This window comes from Schistocerca nitens, chromosome 3 (genome assembly GCF_023898315.1).
Source record: "Schistocerca nitens isolate TAMUIC-IGC-003100 chromosome 3, iqSchNite1.1, whole genome shotgun sequence".
Classification (NCBI taxonomy): Eukaryota; Metazoa; Arthropoda; class Insecta; order Orthoptera; family Acrididae; genus Schistocerca; species Schistocerca nitens.
Window position 1 is genome coordinate 72,827,398 of NC_064616.1, and position 21,137 is coordinate 72,848,534.

At 40.4% G+C, this 21,137-nt stretch overlaps 1 protein-coding gene across 4 annotated transcripts in view; it reads right to left on the minus strand.

The window, feature by feature from the left end:
* Nucleotides 1–665: 665 nt before the first annotated feature.
* LOC126248033 (R3H domain-containing protein 4-like) overlaps nt 666–21,137 on the minus strand; it is a 96,013-nt gene continuing 75,541 nt past the window's right edge. For 2 of the 4 annotated variants that reach the window (XM_049948641.1, XM_049948640.1), the window contains exon 6: nt 5,385–6,033. In XM_049948641.1, the coding sequence (XP_049804598.1) occupies nt 5,906–6,033 (128 nt within the window). In that variant the 3' untranslated portion in view covers nt 5,385–5,905. Of the gene's footprint in view, nt 1,154–5,384; nt 6,034–21,137 lie in introns of those variants that run through there. The other 2 variants (XM_049948644.1, XM_049948642.1) reach the window with 2 other exon arrangements.

A 21,137-nucleotide genomic window follows, 5' to 3' on the forward strand; every position in this document is an offset into this window, starting at 1 on the left:
AAGCCAGGCAAACTGACGGCAGAGACACCATCAAAGTTCTTTTCTGGATTCCGACAGATAATCTACAATGTCTGAATGGGAAGTAGTAGTTGAAAATAAAAGCTGTTAAAAAGACAGTGACTGTCATATTTTTTCTTGCTTCTCCAAATTTTGTTTCTAAGGGCAATGAAACATATTTTCGAGAAAAGTCATGTTGCACACATTTTAGTTGTTATTGGTACCTGAACACCCCCCTGAGCTACTAAAAATTTTGAATCTGTTAATATGACCTCAGACTTAAGTAACAGGTCACTACTGTTCAATTCTTCAGTGAATACACAGTTCCTTTTCAGCATTTTGAGGTTACATTAACTAGATGTACAATAAAAAATAATTGCAAATGATGACTCACAATTTAGACTTTACTTATACATCAGATGTACAGGAAAGTAATTTTTGGAGGGCTCGGGTTGCAATAAAACAGGACATGCACAACAATGAACATGCCCGTGTCTAGTAGTAGTAGTAGTAGTAGTAGTAGTAGTAGTAGTAGTAGTAGCAGCAGCAGCAGCAGCAGCAGCAGCACCAGCAGCAACAGCTGTTCATTCATCCATCCTGAATCATTGTACAATGATTTAGGATCTTTCAATTCATAGAAGCAACTGAAAGTCATACATAAGAATATATCAACAGACATGAGTGTTTAATGAGGAGAGAGGTTGCTGACCATGGGCATACTTTTGTTCAACATTTTCACCAACTCTCTATAAACAACAGTCAGAATGTTCTATCATTCATTCTATTCCCCAGTGACAGAAATCCACTCCTTGGTCAGGGGGTCATATGAGGATAGCTGCATGAACATCCTTCTTGTTGGAAAACCTGTGATTGCTGCAGATCAGTTCATCAATTGCCTGGACCCTGTTGTCACTGGCCTCCTTTTCTGATCAGTGTCACCCACGTCTGTGCAGCAATGGTCAAATTGTAGGTGCCACTTCACTACAGCTGGATGAAACATTGTAGTTGGTCCATACACCACAAGAATTCCACAGTGAATTTGTGTGCAATTTAGATGTTTCATCCAAAGGGACTGTACTGTCCCACGTACTTCAGTTTTGGAGTAAGTTTCCAGTTGCTGCACCATTTCACTCCCACACTGTGATGCACATGTTATCTGTATTAAATAAATAAGTAAATAAATAAAACAGTCTAGGCAGAAAACCCAGAATATGTACTCTCTTCTGTCAATGCAATTGTATTACTGTATGTCAATATGTGTATCTTACCTTTTCAAGTTCCCTCACATAAGCTATTGATATTTATATTTTGAAAAACAAAAAAAAATCATTGTAAAGAAGCACAGAAAAGAGTGAGTTACATCAATTCTCTGGACTCGGGTCCATTATTTCCTATCAATATTAAATATTTCTCTCTTGTTTTATTAGATACAAATTTGAAATGCAGTGCCACAGGTTTAGAATACATAAAAAAAAGGAAGAAACATTATAAGAAAAGGTAAGTCATTTTCAGTAATAAGTATTACAGTCAGTCACCAGGGAGAAGGAACAAAATCATATTACAGTTAATCTCTTCTGCTGAATGTCACTTCAACCTTGTGGATAACTGCCATGAATGACACCTACAGCAGTACCATACAATGGTATACTGATCCAATGGGACACCCCATGGCTTGGAATGCTGTCAAGAGCCCTTTTTAAACTTATCTGATTAAAACACACACACACACACACACACACACACACACACACACACACACACACACAGAGAGAGAGAGAGAGAGAGAGAGAGAGAGAGAGAGAGAGAGAGAGAGAGAGAGAGAGACCTTCCAACAAATCACTGAGGTCACTTTATTAACAGTGGTACTGCCCTCCCAATAATGTTGTTCTGGTACTATATGCACACTGCATAGCATCAAATACTACACTTTCTCAAAACTGTTTAAAATGTACCCTCCTGATCACCAGATAATTAGCCTCCCTCAAATGTTAACATGTGTGGATATTTACCCGTCCACAGATTTATTTTCCAGTTACTATTATTAGACTGAACTAGCCATCAAAAATTCCTGTTGCTGGAGAGAATGCACAGTCTCTCCTAGTCAGTGTCACATCATGTGAAAGATGCTGTTACTATACTAGAGATCTATCAATTTCTAATTCACTCTGTGAAAAATTCTTTTGAAATGTTAAAACTTTACTAAGCATTCTTTGTGACATGAGTAACACATCTGAATCCCCTGGATCAAAAATGCATAAGACTAAAATTTCCACAAACATTTATGTAAATGAAAGCAAAATGTTGATTTCGACAGTTATAAAATATGATAAAAACAAGAAAAGAATTAATTCCTTTTGTAAGTCAACATCCATAGTACTTCAATGCAAATGGAAATCATCAGATCTCAGTACTATTATTTACAAGAAAAACACTAACTTCAGTTATGACCACATTCTCTCAACCATAACAGATAATTGTCTGTCAAGATTCTCTTGTTAGAAACAGATCATTTATATGTGAAGTAGTATAGTTTTGTATGGACTGATTATGTGCAAATTCTGCCTATTTGTGAGATTCTTTTAGTGGAAACAACCCAAAACATTCTACATATTTTCAGTCCACTTGCAGTAAGAAATTAAAAGCAAAAAACTGAAACTTTCTGTGGTTACACCCATCATCTTCACCAAAGGGAACTAACTGTCATTCCTGTAGCTGTGGTGGTCTCTTATACGCAATGGCAGTCCTGTAATTGGTCAATCTACCTCACTGTGACCTCGCAATGCCAGAAATAATGTAATATCGGCAATAGAAGGATGCTGCTGAAACCTTGTTGGGTAGTATACAACTGGCCAAATCTCTCTAATTTCAATGTCAAGAGTCCGCTTCCATGAACTATCAAAATCATAACTGCTGTCCCACTAAAAGTAACTGTTGCACATTCTCATTTCTTCAGCCCAAGATATGAAATGGAACAGTCACCGAACATAACATAAAATTATGTCAGCTACCACTGATTTTTCAAGATCCAAATTCTTTAATGTGCCTGTGTCATTCTGTACAATACGAAACTACAAGAATGGACAGACCAATGCAGTTGCTTCCACACACCGATGGAATGGTGTTAACTCTAGGGACCCTGAAGCCTATATTGCCCTTAACCAGGCATGTTTTCTTATTTTTATCCAGTTTATTACTGAGACAATAGTAATTTGTTTACACCCATAAACAGTATATGGCTTTAGAACAAAATTCAAGAAATTCATTAAAATACACCCTTTGAAAAGCATACATATAAAAATTTAACATGTACAGGGTGGGGCAAATAAAAGTGGCATGGAGAACAGAGTTCCAGGGCACAATGTAACACAGCAGAGGAAAGGAAATACAGTACTAGCCTGACTATAGTAGATGTTGAAAGTGACCACCACTCATGTCTTAGCAGTTTTGGGCCCTGATCAGAAAGTTGCTGAAGGCAGCTCGAATCTGGGCTGCTGGAATTGCTGCAGTCTCAGGAGAAATGTTCTGCTGTAGTTCCTGAAGACTATGAGGGTTGTTGCAACACACAGACTTGATGCCTCCCCACACAAAGTAAGTGCACACTGGCAGATCAGGTGACCTGGGTGGCCTGCTAGGGCAACAACCAGACTGATCTCTGCTAACAGCTGTGTTAGGCATGGAGATAGTGTAAATGTACTCCATGGTTCGGCCAGCTGTATGGGCAGTTGCTCCATCCTGTTGGAAATAACTATGTCTTTTCCTCCTTTGCTAATGCTGCCACAAATAGTTTCCAAATAGTGGCAATGTAAGGTGCTGAAGTCAACATCTGATGAAAGAAGATGGGACCAATAATGCAGTGTGCAGACACTGCACACCCAACCCCAACTTCCTGATCATACAATGGTGTTTCACAGAAGTTGTGCAGATTCTCCACCACCCAGAACGTGAGATTCTGTGAGTTAATAATAACCACTCAGGTGAAACCAGGGTTCATCGGGCATAAAGAACAGATCCAAGTCCAAGCCATTCACTGTTATCTCAGCAAACAGCCACTCACAAAACTGCAGGCACTGAGGAGCATCCTCTAGTTTTAATGCATGAACAACAGACAGTGCAGATCCAGGTGGAGTATTTGTCCACACGATCAACACTATATGCTGGTCTCTTGCGACAGGCGTCAGGTTGATTTGATAGGACTCTGAAGCATTTTCTGGTGTGCAGGCACATTTCATATTTGTTTAAAACAGATCCTGCCCGACACCATTTTCGGCACTCTTTGCTGGCACTTGGACACCATTAAACTTCTCAGCAAACAACTGGCAATGCTGTTTCCATGACTGTTGTCATGTAGCTGTACACAACAAACATCCACTGCTCCACTATGAGTACCACTGTCTGCTTTGCACTGCTCCACTCACACTGACACAGCCTGCACTATGTACTGGTGTGGATCACGTGGTGTGCACATCACAGGGTGTGGGTATATGCATACATTCACGTCTAATCGTATCCACTTGGTGGGCCACTTATCTGGTCCACCCTGTACACATGTTACGCAATTAATTCAATTGCAATGACTCTCACAACTTTGATAAATCATAATTTACACACTATAAAATTAAAGTGTTCACTTACCATTAGTCTTATTTCACTAAATAATGTGATTCAGAATACATGTGTCAGACTATGACTGATTAGGGTAGGTAAATGAGAAGGATGCTATTTATTGCAGTTGTTTCTGCCTACATTTGGCAAGTCAGTCTGAATTTTTTACTTCTTAGTGGACTGTCTTTCCCTTTGTCTTCCCTTACCAAACTTCCTGTGATTTGCGAGTTGTAGCTGTGGAAACACAAACTGTGTTGCATTTGTTGACAGCCAGTGCCATCAGCCAGTGACTGTGCACCTTTGCTGGAATGTTACCTGTCTCACTGACAGCCCATCCACATGGGTGAGCTATTACACAAGTATCTCGTGTTAAATATAGCTTAAGTTTTAGAATTCCTGGCCATTTTTGAGACAGTTTTCTTGATGCTTTTTTTGACTGAAAGTTAGCTATGGAATTTGGAAATTGATATACAATACGTAAAAATATTAATGCACCCATGACATTTTTTTGGGAGTAGTCATGAACCCTGGGATTCCTCAAACCCACCCCCTCCTGTTGATTTAATACATGATACGTACAAGTTCTTCTGCACTATGTAACAACTCCAGAAAACATTGTTTTCGTGCCAACAACCTCATTATCTTAGCCACCATTTTAATAATTTATTTGTCCAAAAGCGATTTCTTCACGTTATTTCACTTGTCAAAGGTTGGGGCCAAGGAGAGGTTGCTACTTCACTGGAAATTTGGGATAAGTGTGAAATAAACTGTCAACAGCATGGGGGTGATAGCTGTGATGTCTTTTTTAATTTTGTGTCCGTAAAAGGTCTCTACAAATACAGAACAACATGCTGACATTTCAAAATAATCTGAGCATTATCACAACAAAACATAATATTTACAAAATGCTTCCATAAATGAACTAAACAATAACAGAAGTACACATAAATCACAAAAACTTGAGTTTTGTTTCCTTATACACTATTGTCAATATACATTTGTTGTAAAAGAAAGTACGCTACAGAACAAGAGGATAAAAGGTGGGGAAGAAAAGTAAAACAAGAGTCATTTGTTTATGGTAAACAAATCAGCATTACTGCATGACTGAACTTTGCATACTTTTGTGAAGCACAGCAAATACAACTGTATGCAGCATTTGAAACTTGTTTGAAGGTTATAATTTTGATTTTGTGTGTGTGTGTGTGTGTGTGTGTGTGTGTGTGTGTGTGTGTGTGTGTGTGTGTGTGTGTGTGTGTGTGTGTGTGTGTGCGCGCGCGTGCGTGCGTGCGTGCGTGCACGCGCATATCTAGTTCACTGCTGATTTCTGTTCACGGCTTTCTAAGTATTCACTCAAAAGCATTTTCGGAATGGTATACCCATCATTGTCATTCCATACATGCACATGTCTTGTGTGAGAGGATTCATCTGTTCTACCTGTAAATTACAACACACTTTTCAGTGTACACTAACATGAGAATCTATAAGGAACAACCAGAAACTAATGCACATTAATTCTCTTTTGTTTTTGAAACAACTTCCAGTTACAATAAAACATTTTCCTGCAGCTCTATAAAATATCTCTCACACCAATAGTGTCATTTCATTATGAAATTACTTCCATGAGACTTCATTTTTCTTTTTAAGATAGTTTTTTTTTTTTTTTCTTTCCTAAGACTGGTAATTATGCTATTGATATTTGTTTGGAGGCTACAACAAATCTTAAATATAAATGACAATAGTAACAGCAGTTTTAATTTAGATTTCTTTTTTCCTGTCTTGCAGCCTCTCCTTGATTATAGCTTCCAAGATATTTATTTAGGAATGTCTAAGCTGTCTGTGGCAAACATAATGGACATGTAAAATCAACTTGTGGTGTGGGTCTCTCAGTGTGTGCCAAACAATGTGAATAGTTATTTCTGTAACATGAAAACTTTCCACAAAGACTCAAGTTCCGCACAGCTTTTTTTGTTCAACATTGTGAAAGCTTATCTATGAGATAATGTTCGTGTGTGGTCACTTGACATCCATGGACATAAAGACGCAACACACAGATGGCAACGCGTTCTGTAGGAACATCTTTCATTCTAAAAAGAAAGTGAAAGTCACATTGGTTTCTGGCTGACCTTAGTATTATAATTTAAGAATAAACTTGAGAATCAGTAATACAAACAAAATGTTTCACAAATGCTTCCAGTGGTAAGAAAAGATAGTTCTAATCTGCTGGATCTTTTCTAATTATGTATGAAGATACTAAGCAATGTACTCATGGATTCATGTTAGTTTTAGTGAAATTGTTATTAGATAGAACAACAACAACAACAATCTGTCACACAACAAATCACACAACACAAACTACCCAAGGTAGCACTGAAAATAACGTAACAACACTTTAAAAAAGGAAGAAAGTTCACAAAACTGCATGTTCAATCAGAAGGTGTAATTGAACTTCTATTCAGTTCAAGAATAGAACCATATCTGATATTGATTTTTGGAAGAAACAACATTCTAAATTGATATATTCAAGAAAATAAGGAGTATCACAATTATCATGCATATGATCAAATCATAATGCTTTGTTACTCTTATAAAAATGGTTTCGATTACGCAGATGTTCATTACATAACTGTTCTTTAAAAATATCTATACACAGAATAACACCAAGCAACAGAATCAAGTTGAAATGATCTAACAACAAAATCACTGGATTATCAGAGCCAATAGAAAATATTATTAAATAATTAGCATCACAATTGCAATTAATGGGTTACATTATGCATAAAGTGACTTATTTAGCCATAAAATAAAACATGACCCATTTATTGTTTTTTAACTCCCTGTGCCCCTGAAACAGATGAAATCACTAGAAATTCAGACCAGCACTTCCACCATACATCCAGCATTAATCTCAATATTATAATAATTATTAAGCTCATTTTAAAGTAACATCTATTAAAGGTGACTTGTCTCTTTAAATATTGTGGAAAAAAGAGTGCATAAAAACATGATGGAGGAAGGAAACATTGCTCTGAACACATCTGATCCTTCAGTTGGTCACATGATCATAAAACTTGGCAACTGTGCTTTAGCACCAGATAGGACAATATCCCAGTAACATGAACTGGAGAAAGTTTACAGTAATGTCGGATTTTATAGTGACAGAAATGAAACTAAAACAGCAGAAAAAAATATATATTTACATGTTGGCACTGTACATTTGTGCAAATATAGTGTATTGGACATACATGCAAGCAATTCTGTAGGTAATCAAAATCTATTGCAGAATATCATAGTAATAAATATGTATGTAACAGATAATAGTGATACGTTAGTTCTGATGGTGATACCTCAGTGGGCAGCATCAAGAATTCTAGAGAACAACGTTATGAGTTTCAGGTAGAATATCTTTTAAGTTATTTTCTTTGACTTTAATCCATTTTAGATTATTCAACAATTTTTTTTATCTGTGGATCAGCATTAAATGCATGTCTAACACACAGTTCAGCAAAAGATGATGTCTGATAAGACACATGAAGAGTCAAATGGAGGGGCTCACAACTACAGGGTGGTTGTAATTAAAGTTACAGTTTCAAAATGCTGTAAAAAATGAACCACCGCTCCAAAAGATGTCAAATTTGAACAGGATATTATCGAAGGAGGGGGAAACATAATGGGAAAAAATTACCTCTAGATAGCACTGTAAACACCACAATATTCAAAATAAAAGATGCAGGGTACATGGATGTTCCTCAGTTTGCATCTGATGTGCTCGGCATGACTGCTTCAATGCACAATCACAAGTTGCTGGTATAGCTCTTTTGCAAGAATGTTACTTTGTGCCAGTAGCTCTGCAGACGTTATCAACACTCAAAAGTACTGAAAAAGGTGTTGGTCCATTACCTGCCAAGGGCCTGGTGTAAATGAATATGAATTTTTTTTTTAAAAAAAAGGCAGGTTCTTTTGAAGTACAATGTGACAAAGGGAGAAAAATGGTTGATCTGATGGTGTGGGCCACAGCAGGGTCGAGCGATGATGTGCAAACATGCAGTGCATGGAGAATTGCCCAAACTTTGAACATGCCTGTGCACATGGTGCATAAAATTCTATGAATCATCCTGCAATGCCATCCCTTCAAAATTACACGTGTTAAGGAGATGCTTCATGACCTGCTAGTAAGAAACATTTGCTCTAGAATTTCTTGCTCACATAGGAGTGGACAATGAATGGCCATGGAACATTCTGTGGCCAGATGAAGCCCACTTCCATCCCCAAGGAATCTTAATACACAGAATTGCTGAATATGGGCAACAGAAAATTCACTCGCACATCAACTGGTACCACTTCATTCTGCAAAGGTAACTGTGTGGTGCGGGCTGCTACATTGTTTATCGTAGGCATACAGTATATATATATCTATGGAGTTAGCACAGCCTCCTGCTCACGTTCCCAACATCAAACCAGGCTAATCACATGATTTTTGGATGCCACTGCTAGTCTACAATTTTTGGTAACAGTGAAACTTTAATATATTTGCCTTGTTTTGTACACGTTTCTACACATCTGACTTTTAGTGACAGCTATGGTGCAGTACTGTCATTGCTGCAGATCAAAAGAGAAGTATATGAAAGGGGGACCAGTTACTTTTCACAGGTATGTACAAAAAATGTATAATTGTAAATGTCATGTTGATATGAGGCACTTTATATGTTGAAAAACATTGAGAGACAGTATTATAAAGTCTTGTACTCTAGAGATAATTTCTGTGATTGTGCGTGTTTACAAGACTGCCAGTCACTGTATACACTCGAGTGTTATGTTAAAATTTATAAGTGACTGGTTAATTTCCTCCAATTTATGCACATTCTCAAACCCTTGTGTTTATCTAATTATTTCTGCATGAGACAGTCCTCTATGCAGCATCATTGTAGCTTAATTAATTAGAACAGAGATTCAACAACATGAGTAAGTGCAACAGAAAACATAAAAAAATATAGTTGAATGTCACTTCTTATCCCACTACCGAAATATTGTAAATAAAGGGGAATCCGAGCTATGATACTGTGGCTAAAAGCACAATACCACTGCTCTTCACATCTTTAAGCCATCTACATCCACATGTATACTCTGCAAACCGCCATGAGGTGCATGGCAGAGGGTACATCCTATTGTACCAGTTATTACGGTTTCTTCCTGTTCCATTCGCATATACTGTGTGGGAAGAATGACTGACTGAATGCCTCTGTGCATGCACTAATTATTGTAATCTTATGCTCACGATCCCTATGTGAGTGATATTCAGGGTGTTGTACTACATTCCTAGAGTAATCATTTAAAGCCAGTTCTTGAAACTTTAATAATATGCTTTCACAGGATAGTTTTTTCTGTCTTCAAGAGTCTGCCACTTCAGTTCCTTCAGTATCTCCATGTATTAAACAAACCTGTGACCATTCATGTTGTCCTTCTCTGTATGCATTCACCATCTCCTGTTAGTCCTATCTGGTATAAGTCCCACACACTTGAGCAAAATTCGAGGATGGGTGGTGCAAGTGATTTGTAAGCAATCTCTTTTGTAGACTATTTGCCCTTCCCCAGTAGTCCACCACCTGCTTCACCCATGACAGAACCTATGTGATCATTCTACTTCACCTACCTACAATGTGATACACACAGGTACTTGTATAAGCTGGCCGATTTTAACAGTGACTCACTGATATTATAGTTATAGGACACAATATTTTTTTTTTAGTGCAAAATTTTACATTTCTGAACATTTAGACCAAGTTGCCAATCTCTGCACCATGTTGAAATCTTATCAAGATCTGACTGAATACTTATGCAGCTTCTCTCAGATACCACTTCATTACAGATAATTGCATCTTCTGCAAGAAGCCTGATTTTACTATTGTATTGTGTGCTAGGTCAGTACTATACAACATGAACAGCAACGATCCCAACACACTTCCCTGGAGCACACCCGAAGTTACTTTACATCTAAAGATGACTCTGCATCCAAGATAATACGCTGTGTCCTCTCTACCAAAAAGTCCTCAATCCAGTCACAAATTTCACTTGATACCCTATACTATCGTACTTTTGACAATGAGCATAGATGCGGTACTGAGTCACATGCTTTTCAAAAATCAAGAAATACTGCACCTAACTGTTTCCCTTAATTAAAAGCTTTTAGTATGTCATGTGGAAAAAGTGAGAGTTGAGTTTCACATACTCAATGTTTTCAAAAACCATGCTGGTTGACATTGAGGAGGTAATTCTGTTCCAGATACCTCATTATGCTTGAGTTCAAAATAAGTTCTAAGATTCTACAACAAATCTATGTCAAGGACATTGGATGATAGTTTTGTCACCTGTGCCTTTTTTCAAGCACTGGGCACAGTTTTTTGTTTGAGGAACCTATGGTAGATTATAGTGAGAAGAAGGCCAACTCAGCTGAAATTTCAGTATAGAATCTGACAGGGATTCCATCGGGACCTAGAGTTTTGATCAACTTTAACGATTTCAGCTGTTTCTCAACATCGCTAACCCTAATACTTATTCATCTTTTCAGTGGTACAAGGATTAAGTTGGGGCTATTCTCCAGAGTTTTCCTTTGTAAAGGATTATTTGAAAATGGAGTTAAGGATTTCAGCTTTTTCTTTGCTACCTTCAGTTTCAGTTACTGTCTCATTTGCTAGGGACTGGACACTAACTTTGCTGCCACCAACAGCTTTTACATACGACCAGAATTTCTTTGGATGTTGTGAAATATCATTTGACAATATTTTGCTACGGCAGTCACTGAAGGCATCATGCATTACTCTCTTGACAGCCAATGTGTGACATTCAGCATCTCTCTATTTATAGACCTTTGTTTTGTATTACACCTATTATGCAGTAATCTCTGTTTCTTTACAGTGACTGTATAACACTGAGATTCCCTCGCATTATGAACTGTTCTACTGAGTATACATCTATCCAGCGTGTGGTCAACCATTCTTTTAAACTTGAGCCAGAGTTCCTCTGCATGCTCCTGATCTGTGCTGAATGTTGTAAGTGCCTCACTGAGATACTGAAATTCTGATTTTTTGTCTAGTTTACTGAACATATATATCTTTCTGCTTGTTTTAGCTGTCCTTTGTACTTTGGTAATCATTGATGGCACAGCTGTGTCATGGTCACTGACAAGTTTTGATGCAGACATCCTCAACGAGGTCAGGTCTATTTGTTGCCATCATGAGTACGATTCCTAACTATCTGTTCTAGGTAGTTTTCTGAGAAGGCATTTAGTAGAGTTTCACAGGATGTGTTACCACACTTACCACTAGGTAACACCCACCACTAACAAAACTGTAATTTTCCCAATTAACTATTGGATGATTAAAGTCTCCACTGATGATAACAGTTTGACTGGGGAACGTACGTACAAGTGAACTAAGGTTTTCTCTGAAGTTTTCTGTTACATCAGGAGATGAGTCTTATGGGCAATAGAAGGATCCAAATATCATTTTATGCCCACCGAGTCTTGCCCAAACAATTTCACATGTATCTTCAATTTCTATCTCTGTGGATTTGAGTTTTTTGTCTACTGTGACAAATACACCACCTCCATTTTCCATTGGCCTATCCTTTCGATATACACTTAAATTTTTCCAAAAATCTCATTGCTATCACTTTTAGGTTTCATCCAGCTTTCTGTACCTAGTATTATGTGAGCTTCAATGCTTTTCATGAGCACTTCAAACTCTGGCACTTTGTTGCAAATGCTTCCGCAGTTTACTGTCAGGATTTTAATACTCTTGCCTGTGGGAGGCATTTCTTTTAATAACACTGATATTTCTGGGTTTCCTACAGCTGTCATTATCTGGATTGGATAGACAGTCACCTAAAAAAAAAAAAAAAAAAAAAAAAAAAAAAAAAAAAAACAACCCTGTTTCTATCCTACACACTGTCAGCTACCTGAGTAGCAGGCTCTAATGTGTAGTGCACATCTGACCTATTTAGGGGGACCCTACAGTTCTCAACCCTGTAGCATAAGTCTAGGAAGTCGTAGCCCAGTTTGTCACAGAACTTTCAAAGTCTCTGGTTCAGCCCTTCCACTCGGCTCAGAACCAAAGGGCCACGATCATTTCTGGGGACAACGCTGCAAATTGTGAGCTTTGCTGAGACTCGCTCCATGAAGCTGGTCTTCTCAACTTTCTCTGCCAGTCACTGGAATGATCCAAGTAAGATGTCGACATCACAATCTGCAGTTGGTTGCAACCTGTTTCCTCAATGGTTGCTGGAATAGCCCCTTCAACATGGTTAATGAGACACCCAGGCATACACACTGAGTGCACACTGTGGCCTTTCTTGTCCCTTACTGCCATTTCCCTACGGGGTACCATCATTCATCGTACATTTGAACTGCCAATGATTAATAGACCCCTACCATTTTGCGTTTGCCTCCTCCTGACACTGAACAAAACAGGTTTCCACACAACAGTTGAAGTGAGACCCACTGTGTCAGTTTCAGTGAGAGACAGCATTTCAGACTTATTGGTTAGAGGGATCAGTACAACACCCTGAATCCTCCCTGGTCCCTGTCCACCCTGTACAGGATGCCTACTGACATACCACTTGCAGTCAAGTGGATAGGTAATGATAGATCCTGTACTTTCTGCAGAGAAGACAGGATAAACTGGAGAGAATAGTACTTTAGGTACGTCTGGTACACGCATCAGAAGTACAAGACTCTTGGGAGCTCTTCCAACACACCTATTTGCAGTAGCTGTCAATTGTTTGACAGTAGTCAGGCTCATTTCCAGCTGCTTACGTCAACTAACTCATCCTGTGTTTAAGAACAGCAGTCACATTGGGGCTGCATTTTGGCTAATGATGTATTATAAGGCAGTGAACAGAGGACTTTAAATTAAACCTGCTGATTATCTTTTAATTTGTAGAGGTAGAAAGTTTGTAATTCCCTATAAGAATTGAAGCAGATACACAAAATGGGATTTCCATTAGAGCAACACAAAAACTGTGGTAAAAATTACTACTTTCCTAAAAGTTCTGATGTTAATTATAGTTGTTAAACTCAAAAACAGAGTTGATTTATGATAAATTCAGATAATAATTAGGGCTACTCCTCTTAACAAAATTTTAGTTACAAAATCTGCTACAGTAACTAAATCACAAACCCCGATCTGTTACAAATTGCTCATAGATTATACAAAGGACGATGGTAGGTTCTGAAAATTCTCAAAAATACATTTATTTGCGTTGATACACAATAAAATTCAGCGGAGATGTATACTTTAGCTGAACTGTGAACCACAAACACTGATTTGTTACAAAGTAAATTATATATCCACAACACTCATATCACTAGCTTTCAAAAATATAATTTTGGAAGCATCCGAAAATTCTGAAACTAGCCTATGTCTCATGGAACTGTACAATGAAATCAGAGAAAGATTGTTTTGAATGACAATAGGCCTACTGCCTTAGAAATTTTAAAACAGCACAATTTAGTTCAAGCCTACAATTAACAGTAACAATACTAGTTTATCACAGCACTCGCAAATGTTCGAAATTTCACAATACGAACAAGTACTGATACAATGAAAGATTACACAGAGGAAATGATGTAAACAGTAAAATATGTGAATATAGAACTTTAAATCAACACACGGTCTTGTACAAGCAGTCTCACATGAGGGAAAATTAGTAAGTCAGCTTTTTTATATAGATTAACATGCATATTGCACATATTTTTCCTTAGCTGATTCTGTCCACACTTTTACACTGGCGTGCTGAAGGACACTGCAGTGCAAGTTTATCTCGACCACAACTGCTAAAATGTGCAGCACCAACAAAGCAAATCTTCTGCCTGTTGCAGTTAACAATGCAACTTCAGTGCTTGGTATCAAATTGTTACACTGTCTGTAAAATGCATATATGCAACTTTCACAGTACTTCTGAAGGAGATCTATCTGTAGCAGCAAAATAACAACATTCAAAATGCACTAAGTCCTATACAGGCTAAAATGCACCATTCCAAAATAATGTGACTTGAACTGCAGGAGATGTTACAGACAGAATTCTTGTTCTATGCATGCAAATTCTCACTCCATAGATATTTATACTAGACGATCATAGGGCCATATTTTTCCAAGGAGATAGGTCCTGCAGGTTCTGTTACCTTTACCATTTCTGGTAAATGCTATGAGAATCTTTTGTGCACCAACATCATTGCAAACCTTCAACAGATGCAAGATGGCACTCCTCCACCTATTGCATAGCCAATGAAGCAGCTGGTGCACAGGCATCTTGGAAATACTAGAATTATCAGCTATCATTTTCTTACAGCCTAACTGTCCAGATCACCTTATCTTATTTATTTATTTTGACTAAAGTTCAGTCTTGATCACACCATTTATGTTTCAATGAGATAGGTAACCGGTTTCGGTTATTTTTTCATTAACATCATCAGACCCACGGCTCCTTCAAGATGGTAAGCGGAGCTCTCCTCGCTGCTACGAAGTCAACTGATGTTTACTAAAATTGTACACCTTATCTTAGCCTGTGTCACTTCTGGCTATGGCCTTATTTGACTGATGATGTGTTGAAGTGCTCCAATTACAAATCTAGTTGAGCTGAATGCATGCATTGTGCAGCACATTCTAAATGTGACATCTAAGACACAGTTATTTGTTGTTGAACATGCTGTTTCTCAATTTCAACTTGTTACAGAAAACTGTGGACAGCATACTGAATGTATCTTGTGCCAGTATCACAACAATTAAAAACCAATTTCATTGTTGCTTTCTATCCAAGCCTTACAATAATGGAAAACAGATTTTTCCCATCTGATGTGGTACAACCTTGTCATGGTGGATGGGCTTAACTTACTAACAGTGCCACAACTGTTGAATGCCAAACTTATGCAGTCACGCACAATGCACAGTACAGTGAGTTTAATGTGCAACTCTCACCATAACCATTGTATTGCAATTCATCTGTCATTTGTAGATGAATCCATTACTTAATGAAGCTTACAGTGCTATGAAGCATAAAAATTTTTGTTAAAATTTTTTTTTGTCTCCATAATGTTTACCTCGTCTTCGATTGATATCATTCAGAGCACACTGTTCTACTATCACCAGTGGAGAACAGCCAGTGTAGGATATGGCTTCCCACACCACAATTCCGGGTGTCGGTCCCGTGTGCCTCTGTCATACACACTCCAGATTTTGGCGCTCCCCTGCACGATGCCACATATGCGTTTGCCCGTCATTGGCAACAAGGCACAAGCGACTCTCATCACTGAAGATGACACATCTCCATTCGTCCTTCCATAAACGCCTATCGTGACACCACTGGAGGTGGGCAGAGTGATGTTGGGGTGTGAATGGAAGACGCCCTAACGGCATGCAGGATTGTATCCCTGCTACACGGAGACGGTTGCGAATGGTTCTCAGTGTCCCTAATTTGTTGTGAAGTGACGGTGTGGTCCTGCATGGCACTTCGTAAAGTGCAACAGTCTCGGCGTGCATCTGTGCGTCACTGTTGTCTGGACCCAGGTTGACGGGCATATGCACCTTCTGCTGACCACTGGCGACAACATCAATGCACTGTGGAGACCTCTTGCCCCACGTGTTGTGCAATTTTGCGGTATGTCCATCCGGCCTCCTGCAAGCCCACCATACGCTCTCGCTCAAAGTCCATCAGTTGCACAAACGGTTCACATACACACTGTCACGGCATGCTGACAATGCTGAAGACGCACGAGGAGCTCCGTATACCACGGCAAAAGTGGCTGCCACTGGCTCTGGCGGTGAACAACTGCCGAGCACATTGTGACGCGTTTGATTGTCGCATGCACTGCCCTCTCCAAGTGTCCCGTGCAAGTATACTGGGCCTTATTCACTTGAGTCAATGTGTTCTTTTTTCATTTTCTAGGAGTGTATTAAGAATCAATATAGGAGCAGAATTCTGTGTTTGAAGGGGCACCAGAAAACTGCACCATACAGCCCACAATAAAATCGAGCCGCTGAATAAGAAAACAGTATTGTTAGATTGGTCAGGATTTCTGTACCTGAAAGTGCATTTCCATTCAGAATGTGGGCAAAGCTGTGACTTACACAGCATTCACACTCAACTAGACTAAGACAAGTTGAGAAAAAGATTAAGATATTGCCAAGGATATTGCTAAGATATTGTTAAGGAAGAAATCACACTCAGAAATTTTGTTGAAGAGATTTACTATCATGTTCCAAATCAAAGTAGTCACAAATAGAACATAAAAGCAAAAAAAGGTTAATTTGGTTTCCAGAACAGTGACTAGTAACAAGACACTGACATGTTCTCTTATAGAAAGAGTGTTTAAGGATCATACTAGTGCAGAGGAAACATCAAAGTAGTGAGTTTTGTTCTGACTGCAAGTAAGTTATCCATAGCAGGCGACAGCCTACGAGACATTCCTGCAGGAAAAGGGGAGGGGGGGGGGGCAGCGGCATCAGTATCAGGTAAGGGGCTGTAAACCAGTAATAATTCCGATAGACTTTTACTCTACTGTCAACTCTTTGATGTAATTTTTGCTGTGCTGATTTTTTCCCTATTCACACTGAGTTTTTGTAGACTCCATGTAACGCATTCTGTTCCAGACATTGTGTGATTTGTAATAGCAAAAATTGAAGTCCATCATGTCTGATATTATTTTATTACAAATAAATCATTTATTTCAACATGTTATGCAGCTTCTCAGCACACTTCAGGAACACTGTGTGTTACAAGGTTATCTTATTGGTCCTACGGCGAGTTCTCAGTTTCGCACACTCTTGAGTTTTTGTAGAATATTTGGTGTGTAAACAGTCAGTATCTTTGTACCTCACTTCTGTATCTCTTGTTGTGTGACCCATAACAGCAAAAATCAAAGTTTATTGTGTCTGGACTATTTGTCAACCCACAACACATTATTTCAACAGGTTATAGGCCCATGAATGGAAGACAATGGTTGGTTGGTTGGTTGGTTTAAAAGAGGGGGTGCAGGGACCAAACTTCGAGGTCATCAGTCCCTTGTTCCCAGTAAAATAATTTCACAAAGGAAAGAAGAAAAGAACGGAGACGTACAGCACAATAACAAGGGAAAGGAAGAACCAGAAGAACGACAGAAAGACAACCAACACTACTATGGACAAAAACAGGAACAGAAGACCATAGAGAGAAGCAAGAAACAGGTAGAAGGGGTAAAAATAAGAGCAGGTGATCATGGCTGGCCGACCACGAGAAAAAAATGAGAAAGCCAGCCAGTCTGCAACACATTAAAACATTCACCCTAAAGCATTAGAGTGAAGAACACGAAGAGACAAAGGACATGTGCTAAGACTTGCATAGAATTATAGAACTCACCACCACGTATAAAACTTAAAACTAAATTAGGCAATGAGGCGCTGTCAGCTAAAATTAATGGCAACGAGTCCAGTAACTGAAGAGTCTGTCGCAGGGCAGCCAAAGAAGGACAGCTCACCAAGATATGCACCACAGTCAGCCGGGCGCCGCACCGACACTGAGGTGGGTCATCACAGTGCAGGAGGTAACTGTGTCACCCGAGCTTGGCAAATGCGGAGGCGGCAGAGAACCACAGAGACCCTGCGAGAAGCCCGCATGGAGGACTGCCACACATCTGCAGTCTCCTTAATGGCACGCAGTTTGTTGTGCATGCTGAGGTTATGCCATTTCGCCTCCCACAGCCACAAATTCTTACGGCCTAGTACTGAACGCAGGTCAGTTGCAGAGAAGCTGACCTCCATGAGCGGTTTCCGCATAGCCTGTTTGGCCAGCCTGTCGGCAAGTTCGTTGCCAGGGATTCCGACATGACCTGGGGTCCAGACAAACACCACTGCACAACCGGACCGTTCCAGGGCATAGACGGACTCCTGGATGGTCGCTATCAAAGGATGACGAGGGTAACACTGGTCAAGAGGTTGGAGGCAGCTCAAGGAGTAAGTACACAGAAGAAACACCTCCCCAGGGCTTGAACGGATTTGCTCAAGAACACGAGATACAGCCACCAGCTCGGCCATGAAAACACTGCAGCAATCAGTCAAGGAATGCTGTTCAATATGTCCTACATGGACAGTCATGAAGCTAACGCGAGCATCAGCCATCAAGCCATCGGTGTAAACAACCTCATGGCCTCAGTACTTCTCAAGAATTGAGAGGAAGTGGCAGAGGGAGCCGTGGGGTTAACTGAGTCCTTAGGGCCATGTGAAAGATCCAGGCGAAGCTGCGGCCTAGTTGAACACCATGGAGGTGTATGTGGTTGGACCTCAAATATAGGTGGTATAGGCAAGACTTCAGTTCAGAAAGACGGGATTGGACATGAACTGCAATTGGAAGCCCTGACCTGATCCGCTAATGCGGGAGATGAACGGCCGTGGATGGGGAAAGGAGACTGTGATTCGGATGCGCACCGGATCTATGAACGTGTGCTACGTTAACTGGCCAACAGTTGCGCACACCTAAGCTGCAATGGAGGCGCTATAGCTTCCACAAGGACACTGGTCACCGGACTCATCCTAAAAGCTCCTGTCACTAGGCGAACGCCACAGTGATGCACCGGGTTGAGTAAACGAAACACTGAGGGTGCCGCCGAACCATAAACCAGACTCCCACAGTCAAGACAGGATTGAACAAGGGCTCTGTAGAGCTGCAATGGCGTAGAGCGATCTACACCCCAGTTGGTGTTGCTCAGGTAGAGGAGGGTATTGAGGTGATACCAGCACTTCTGCTGAAGCTGACGAAGGTGAGGAAGCCAAGTCAATAAGGCACCGAAAACCAATCCTAAGGACCGATATGTCTCCACTACAGTGAGTGGATCATCATTAAGGTAAAGTTGTGGTTCTGGATGAACGGTACGACACCGACAGAAGTGCATAACACACGACTCTGGGGCCGAAAACTGGAAACTATGGGCTACAGCCCATGACTGCGCCTTGTGGATGGCTCCCTGTAGGCACCGTTCAGCAACACTAGTACTGGTGGAACAGTATGAAATACAGAACTTGTCTGGATATAGAGAAGGCGAGACGGACAGCCCTACAGATGCTGCTAGACCATTAATGGCCACTAAAAATAGAATGACACTCAATACACAGCCTTGTGGGACCCCATTCTCCTGAATATGGGGGGAGGCGGAGGAGGGGAGGGGACTATGGGAGGCACCAACTTGGACACGGAAAGTACAAAGCAACACGAAATTATGTATAAAAATCTGGAGTGGGCCGTAGAGACCCCACTCTTATAATGTGGCAAGGATAAGAGGTCGCCAGGTCATGTCAAACACTTTTCGCAAATAAAAAAAGACGGCAACCAACTGTTGGCGTCTGGAAAAGGCTGTTCGGATGGCAGACTCGAGGGACACAAGATTATCAATGGTAGAGCGACCCTGGTGGAAACCGCCAACACACCATACGTTCCAGGAGTTTACAAAGAACATTGGTGAGGTTTATGGGCCGACAGCTATCCACATCAAGTGGGTTTTTACCAGGTTTGAGCACCGCAATGATGGTGCTCTCCTGCCATTGTGATGTAAAGACGCCATTGCACCAGATCTGGTTGAAGATGACAAGGAGACGTCACTTTTAGTCAGATGAGAGATGTTTTATCATCGGACTATGGATCGGATCTGGTCCAGGAGCTGTGTCATGGCAATGTGCAAGGGCACTGAGGAGCTCCCACTCTGTAAATGGAACATCATAGGATTCACTGTGGCGTGTAGTAAATGAGAGGGCTTTCCCTTGCAGTCGCTGTTTGAGAGTGCGAAAGGCTGGGGGGTAATTCTCCTATGCAGAGGCCTGAGCAAAGTGCTCGGTAATCGCGTTTGTGTCGGTAGATAACACGCCATTTATGTTAACACCGTGAACATCTGTTGGGGTCTGGTATCCGAAGAGACATTTGATCTTTGCCCAGACTTAGGAAGGTGACATATGGCACCCAATTGTCGAGACATCTCTCCCAACACTCCTGCTTCCGTTGTTTGATAAGTTGGTGAATGCAAGCACGAAGCCGCTTAAAGGCTATGAGGTGCTCCAGGGAAGAGTGCTCGCCAACGGTCCTTAACTGCTTCAGCGACTTCCGGCGACCACCAAGAAACTGTCTTTCACCGGGGGACCCTAAAGAGCGAGGGATTGTGTTTTCTGCCACAGAAACGATTGTTGTAGTCACCTGCTCAACCATCACATCAATTTTCCCATGTGGGGAAGAGTCAACAGTGACCAAAGAGGTTAAAAATTTCCCAGTCCGCCTTGTTTAAAGCCCATCTGGGCAGGCGTCCGTGGGCTTGACGCTGGGGCAGTGACTGGAAGATGGGGAAGTGGTCACTACTACACAGGTCGCCGTGTTCTCTCCAGTTGATAGATGGGAGAAGTCCTGGGCTGCAAATTGATAAATCAAAGGCCGAGTAAGTACCTCAAGCCACACTTTAATGTGTGGTGGCTCCAGTATTTAAGATGCAGAGGTTGAAGTGAGACAGTAAAGTTTTGACATCCCTGCCTCAGCCAGTA